General features: G+C 40.5%; 1 protein-coding gene across 4 annotated transcripts in view; it reads left to right on the top strand.

Annotated features, from left to right (window-relative positions):
* LOC125042188 (serine protease 1-like) overlaps nucleotides 1-7,363 on the top strand; it is a 7,493-nt gene extending 130 nt beyond the window's left edge. Inside the window, exons 2-7 of one of the 4 annotated variants that reach the window (XM_047637676.1) lie at nucleotides 1,880-1,925; nucleotides 2,882-2,933; nucleotides 6,053-6,117; nucleotides 6,316-6,396; nucleotides 6,507-6,649; nucleotides 7,015-7,363. In XM_047637676.1, coding sequence (XP_047493632.1) covers nucleotides 1,880-1,925; nucleotides 2,882-2,933; nucleotides 6,053-6,117; nucleotides 6,316-6,396; nucleotides 6,507-6,649; nucleotides 7,015-7,251 — 624 coding nt within the window. In that variant the 3' untranslated portion in view covers nucleotides 7,252-7,363. Of the gene's footprint in view, nucleotides 1-1,879; nucleotides 1,926-2,788; nucleotides 2,934-5,944; nucleotides 6,118-6,315; nucleotides 6,397-6,506; nucleotides 6,650-7,014 lie in introns of all 4 variants that reach the window. The other 3 variants (XM_047637674.1, XM_047637675.1, XM_047637673.1) reach the window with 3 other exon arrangements.
* The last annotated feature ends 227 nt before the right edge of the window (nucleotides 7,364-7,590 follow it).

The following is a 7,590-nucleotide window of genomic DNA, read 5'->3' as shown; positions in this document are numbered from 1 at the left end:
TTTTTATAATGTTAATAATGTTTAATATCACGGTACTAGACTTAGAATCTTAAGTGTGGTCGAAATATAAGAATACACAATTCAGTATAATACTTCTCCATATTTCGTTGTCATTGAATTCTGTTTATTAAGTCAAACAGATTATTTTCCCAGAACATTTCTAAATCAGCCAACCCGAAAACGTAGAATTCATTTCGTTTGCAACACTGACCTGTTGCGGTTTTTTTCTTAATGTTCATGATTTTTTTCATATTTTTTTTTCTATCTGTATGTGCAAATATTGGAAATATCTTACATTCTTTCGCAAACCTTTATTTACTTTCGCGTAAAATGTTGATGGCGAGAATTTTTTTGTGAATTTCAATTAGACAGAATTTTAAATAGGACTTCAAGAAAAATGTTTGAAAATCGCGAAATATCGTACAGTGCTTTTTTATTGAAATTGTTTATCATTATTTTTACTTTTTTTCGATTTATTGCTTTGACGGATAGGTACTCTACATCTGGTCGATAATTGCGCTTGGTAATTTAGTAATTAATAATATTAATTGTGTTTATTCCTGATGCTCGTGATAATGACCAGCAATTGAGATGTCCCTTTTCCATCCCTCAATGTGAATATTAAATGAGATATCGTAATCATAACTAATTGTATGGAATTCATTATATATCTGTTGTGATGTTTGTTATACAGTTCCCTAATTTCCTAATTGTTATAATTAACATTGGAAAACGATGACTGCTTTTTAAAAGTGTCTTTGACATTTAATTCAAAGCTGGAGGCTGTTAAACCCTTATTAATGCAGTTAAAAAATAAATGAAATTTTACTTCAAAATCTAGAACACTTCCCCGTTACTATTATTTTAGTTCTATTCAAAAACCGTTCATTCAACCACGTGGATTTGTTTACTATAGTTCCATTCAGCCACTGTAAGCGTCCGGTTCTTTAAATAACTTCGTAACTACCACTCCTCTTGCTTGAGCTCCTCTCGTTGGAGGTCGACCTTGACTTGGAATTTGGGTCGCCGACTGCAGTCACGAGGGAGGAGGGGGTCGGGCATGCATGGAGGGTAAGCAGGTTGATGCTGAAAGGCTGTTCCACGCATGTTGACTGCAACATTCGTCTGTAGCAACTCTTTCTGCAGTATATGGCCCTTTGGCAATAATGATGAAGGTTTTCCCTTCTAAACAAGGCGTGGGAATACTTATCTAACTAATAACTAAATCAATAAGTATATGCATACGTCCCATCTGAATATTAGATTTGTTTCACCTCCGTAAAGAAGAGAAATAAAAATACACACCTTTTGTTGTCAAGCCGCATCACATCCACACCGTCGATGGTGGAAATCTTGCTACTCGAGAGATAAGGGCTGATCAGACACTAGGTCCCGCACCGCCACAAAGCAGAGGAGGTCGTTACAAAAATCCCAGTTTCGGAATAATTAAATCCTGCTGCCCGTGCTTAGTAATGTGTGACATCTGGGGAGTCTTAAGTCATAAAACAGTGAGCAACTCGACTCTTAAAAACAACAACTGATATACTAAAAATGCGTAACTGAAGAGTTTGATCAATATTACTGAACAGAGCGGGGAACGAAAACATCTCCTTTTAATGTTCAATATAAACTTTATTCTCATGAGCTTAGGATATTACAATTTCTATTTTATTCTACAGAATCCAGATGAATCATCATTCTTATCAATCGCTATCAACACAAAAATTACCATTTGAAAGTCCTTACATCTTAACTGCGTTTGCTTAGAGGCAACGAATCTTTTATCTTTTTATTATTATTTTTTTTACAGTATTATATAACAGGTTACATGCACTGCATGTAATCATTTGTAAATTATATGATTGAGTTTATTTTCCAGGACTGGACACCTCCCCTCGAAGTCATTCCTCATGGACCTCCTCGTGGTAAGTGTCTGTCTGTACATACATACATGCACACACACAAATACATACACTCTTGTGACCTGTTCTCGTGATCTCTCTCGTCTCACATACCAGAAAAGCCATGTGTTCCTTATCTCACAGTAATTCCACTGTCCTCACCGACTCCAACAGGTCTACACCCGTGACGATGACGAAGTGACCTTAGAATACGCTAATTCAACCCTTATTGCTCGTGAACAATTCCCATGCTATTATTCTGTTGTCTCTGTGTATAACTATGTGTTGTTTATACTCAAAATGTTCGTTAGAAAATGATTATTCTGAATCACAAAGTATGTTACTACTAGCATTGTCTATATTCAAATACTCAGCATTTTTGTCTCCTTATCACGAAGCTTTTTAGTCTTGTAAACACCATAACTCTTCTTACATACAACCGTTTATAATTTACCCTTGTTCCTTCACCAAGAAACCACCATGTTGCCATATGTATTGGAATTTATGTTCATTCAAATTCTTTCATTATGAAATGTTCCAAAACGAAGTTTGTTCATAGAAATTTCTGCGCAGTCCAGACAGACCGCTCGCCACAGCGGGCCGGGCAGGTCGCCCGCTTTTCCCTGGGCGCCCCTGCCTTGCCTGTCCTCTGTATCCCACCTACCACATTCCCGTGCAAATAAATCTTCGAAGCAGCGACAACTTTCACTTACAAGAACAAATCACCACCAAACAAAAAGAGAGAGAGGGGAGACAAAGCATCCACCTGCTATTACACAAATACACACAGGCATACATAAATACGCGCGCAAACACGCACACGCGCACGCACACGCCCGCACAAACACACTATAATTTATGCTGAAAATTGACTCTCCTTTTCCCAGCTCATGTCCGTGTCGTGGGTGGCTCTGAGGCAGTACCACACAAATACCCATACCAAGCTGCTTTGATTAATTATTCCTATTTTGAATGCGGAGGCGTCCTGGTTAGTGACCAGTTTGTGCTGACTGCTGCCCATTGCGTGACTAAGTGAGTTTATAATATAATATATAATACTGCTATTACTACTAACAATAATTATAACAAAACGTATAATAATAATAACAATAATAATAATATTGTTATTATTAGTGATAATAATGCCAATAATTAGTGATAATGATTATAGGCGCCTTATTGTTCTTCCTAACTTCTTGATGATTAAGGAAAACTCCTGTTACAGTTGTCCTTTATTCCTTTTCGTCATTTAGTTTACAATATTACTCAATATTCCTGAGTGAATTACTCATCTTAATGACAACAGTTATTACCTTAATATACTCCTCTATAACATATTCACATGCTATCATTTATTATCAATCACTATAATAACTATCATTTTCACATAAGAGAATCAAGTTTGACACAGGTCTAGTCATAAACGATTTTCCACATTTGACGAAAACAGGTCTTACTAACCCATCGCAACTATGTTTAACATCAATGATAGCCAATAACACTTTAGGGAACTTTCTTCAACTATCATATTTACAGTTAAATGTCTGCCTTCCCTATACCTCTTTTGTCTTTCCTGTAGAGTTAATAGGTAGTCATGTTTCCACCTCTTCCGATATAAGTCAGAAATATACTGAAGATGATGTCCTCTTCGCTTTCTACATGCTTTATTCGAGTCCGATTCAATGACAAATAATGAATCTTCCCTTTATGTAAGGAGATAATTAGGAGTTACGGGGCTTAAATCATGGTAATCACTTGAAACAGTAGTTCGAGGCCGACTATTAACAACTGCTTCAGCTATGAATCTTCGTAAGCATTGATCAAGGAGTCAATTCTGCAATTTCTATGAGTACTGCTCCTATAGTTAAGCTTGCAAATATTACGCCACAGCGCCTCACCCGAGATCTTGCCTTCCTTGTATAGAATGGACCAAAACATTCTACACCAGTTATAGTGAAAGGCGGTTGGTTGGCAGAGATCCTATCTTCTGGAAGGTCTGCCATCTGTTGCTGTACGACCGGGTAGTCCTCACTGTCCTGGAAGTGGCTGTTCATGGTGGAGACGCCTCCTGACAGGCGTCACGCGAATGGACATCTCTCGGATCACTTCATGTCTTGGGCTTTGACACTGTGCCAGGACCTAACCCTCTCCGTCGGGTAGACGTGCTTAGGCCGAAAACCACAGAGCGCTGAAAATGGACAGGACGCTTCCGTGGTTGGGAGGGACGTGTGGCTCTCTCCACGGTCAGTGCTGCTTCGACATCATGGCCACTGTCAGTGCTTATCTTGGGCACGGCGCCGGTGTGTGGTGGCACGGTGGCAGCAGTGGGCACATTGCCGGCGTGGGCGGCGGACAGTGTCGTGCTCGCGGAGTGTTTCAGCTGATCTCCTACTCGAGGTGGCTGGGACGGCACATGTGGCGGTAGGTGATGGGAGAGTCTGGGTGGCGGGACTTGTTGCAGACAGGCGTCGCGCAAGTACTGGGTAGTCGTTCAGAGACGTGGAGGGTGGGACCTCGGGCAGGGTGGCGGGGCGAGAAAGGCCTGGTTGGGTCGTGTTTGGCCCAGATGTCGGCTTGCTGCTTCTTTCTTCAATCTTCAAGGTGAGGTAATTAAAGCATGCCAGCTTGCCTTGCTCTCATGCCGCTATGAGCTGGTCTTTTTCTTCCTTGCATCGACCGAGGCGGGGCACAGGTCCTCATAGATGGTATTAGTTCCTGCTAATCTGCGGCGGTTTTGATGGACGTATTCGCGATGTTGACATCAAACAAACTTGGGTGCAATATCGCTTGACTTGTTCTTTTCCCTTTTCCCGACGCGATGAGCCGTTTATATATCAGCTGTGATATTGAAATTGTGTCACAGGATTCGCTGGATCCTGGTCTGCGTCTGTTCCCATGTCTCGCTGGCGTCCTCGGATACTCCGCTAAACCTCAGGGTGTCCCGTCGACTCTGGTTGTCGAGATAGTCAGCGTGCTACATCATTTTCCTTAATTCTTTCGAAAAATTGGTTTAGCTCATTTGTTACGAACGCCAGATCTTGACGGACGCTAACATTATTACCTGGCGGTTTTAAGTTCCTTCTTGACATCATCGAGTTCGTTTTGCGTGGAGGTGAGACTCTCCCGCAAGTCGGTCATGGTATCGTTCAATTTTACACCTGTGGTGGACATTTCAGTTTGCAGTTTATCGGTGATCTCCGAGAACTTGCGTTGCTGGTCGAGCAATGCGTTCACTTTATTACAAGTCAGTGTCAGTGTCAGGTGCTGTCGTGACTCGGGCACTGGGCTTTACGTCACGTGACCAACTCCTCACTGCGCAAGCACTGGCACTCACCGCTCACCGACCGGGGAAAGGTGAGCGAGACCGGGTCTTGGCCATTTTTTCCACAGACACGCGCTACGAACGATGACACGCAACACACGAATAGAGTAGAGACACATGGGGTTCGTGATACCGAAATAGTGCGTACACTATGCGTATCAACACCGCTGTCAACAAAATTATCTGTAGTGAACCTCTGTTGAAGGCGAGATTCCAGGAGAAATCTTGACGATGATAGCGTGGTCCGATAGACTCTGCTCTTACGTTTATTCACTGGTCACAAGTCGCATGTTGCCCTGACTCTGATATTATTAATAATATTAATAATAATGATGATGAATATGATAATTATTTAATGATGATGATGGTGATGATAATATTGATAATAATAATAATAATAATAAAGATAATGATAATAATAATAATAATAAAGATAATGATAATGATAATTATGGTGATGATGATATTGATGATAATATTGATGAAGATGATTATAATGATGATGATGATAATGATAATAATAATAATAACAATAATAGTAATAATAACAGCGAGAACGCTACCAGTGCATACCTGTAGCCCAATCCTATAAGTAATTGTTTCTGCAAGACAAGTTACGACTTTGTTCATTTTCTTCTCCTTTTTCTTCTCCGTCATAATCATCATATACTTCCCTTTTCCTTCCTCATCAGAGACTTTTCCCTTTTCCCCTTTTTTTTAGAAGTAGAGCAAAATACTCGGTACTTTTGGGCGGCCACGATTTAACAGGCCGGGAGGAATCTCATCAGATAATTGACGTTGAGAAAGTATTCATTCATCCGAATTACAGTTTCGAGAAGTCGGTTTCGAGCGACATAGCGGTATTGAAACTAAAGACGAAAATCAAAATGAACAGTAAGTTGTAATATTTATTTTTTTCTTGTGTATGTTTGAGGGTGCGTGCGTGCGTGCGTGCGTCTTTACGTTTGTGTGTATATTTTTACGTTTGTTTATACACAAGCTTCCGTAAAAAAAAAATAATGAAATACATTGTCTACAAAAAAAATGTACACATGCAACTGAAAAAGCAACATTTTTCGTTATCCTTCTCAGGTAAAGTCTCCCCCATTCACCTGCCGAAGGACAACGTGTATACTGGAATGCCCTTAGTGTTAACTGGTTGGGGCGCCACCAGTAAGTAATAGTTTACTTACTAAAAATAAATTTCAAATCATCTTTTTACCCATCTTTCTTAACAGGAGAATTAATTTCTTATCGATTTCTTACCACTGCCTGAATTCCAGAGACAGGAGTACAATCATTTTCGGTTCTCCAAGTAATGTCGACTTCTGCCATCGGTCTGAATCACTGCAAGCAGGCGTTTCCATGGTTGGACAGCAGCATGTTCTGTGTGTACGTGCCAGAATCGTCATCAACCGTATGTAATGTGAGTCGCTCTTTCTTGGTTTGTAGAATCTTCGGAATGAATGTCTCTGTCTCTCTTTCTCTATCTGTAAGATAGGGTAAGTCAAGGATTATACTTAAAATCCTGGAGATAATATTAATAATTCCTCAAAGTCTCTCGCCCTCCTCCCCCCTCTCTCTCCCTATCTATCTGTCTCACTCGTTTCACCTATGTCCCTTTCTTCCTCACTCTCTTCCTCCCTCTCTCTCTACCTCTCTTCCTCCCTTCCTCTCTTCTTTCCTCCCTTCCTCGATCCATCCACCCATCACTCCCTCCCTCCCTCCCTCCACCCCCCCTCCCCTCCTTCACTCTATCACTCCATTCATCACACTTATTCCCTCCTCCAGGGCGACTCAGGAGGTCCAGCAGCTTACAACAACTCCGTCATGGGGATCGTTTCCTTTGCTGCGAAGGGGTGTTTACCAGAGTACCCACAAGGTTTTACGAATGTCTTTGCGGCCAAGAACTGGATTGAGAATGTGATGGAAGGATCGGAACGTTCTGCATCCGGTCCCTCGCTGCCTATTCCGTGCACTCTTTTAGTTCTGTTTTTGGTACTTGTTTTAGTGTACCCCTTTCTGTAAGAATATTTCTAAGGCGGCACTTGGAGTTCCCTTAAGGTTGAATGGAACTTATCCATTTGTTTATCTTCTATTGGAATATGTAACTTAATAAAGGACTCATATATCATGTAAACTAATCGTTTTCACTTCACTCAAAAAATGTATTTTCCTTTGCGTGTGAATTATCAGATATAATTAACACAGAAACTAAATTGTAATAATTACAACAATTGCAAATATAATCCTGGATGTAATTAACGTATACATAGAGCAAGCTATTTAATACTAAGCTCTATCTATTACCAGGAAGGAAGGGTAGATGACAAAAAAGCTACCTTAACTTGTTGATACTTCTTATGC

The sequence above is a fragment of the Penaeus chinensis genome, chromosome 31 (genome assembly GCF_019202785.1).
Source record: "Penaeus chinensis breed Huanghai No. 1 chromosome 31, ASM1920278v2, whole genome shotgun sequence".
NCBI lineage: Eukaryota > Metazoa > Arthropoda > Malacostraca > Decapoda > Penaeidae > Penaeus > Penaeus chinensis.
This window is presented reverse-complemented; position numbering and strand designations above follow the sequence as displayed.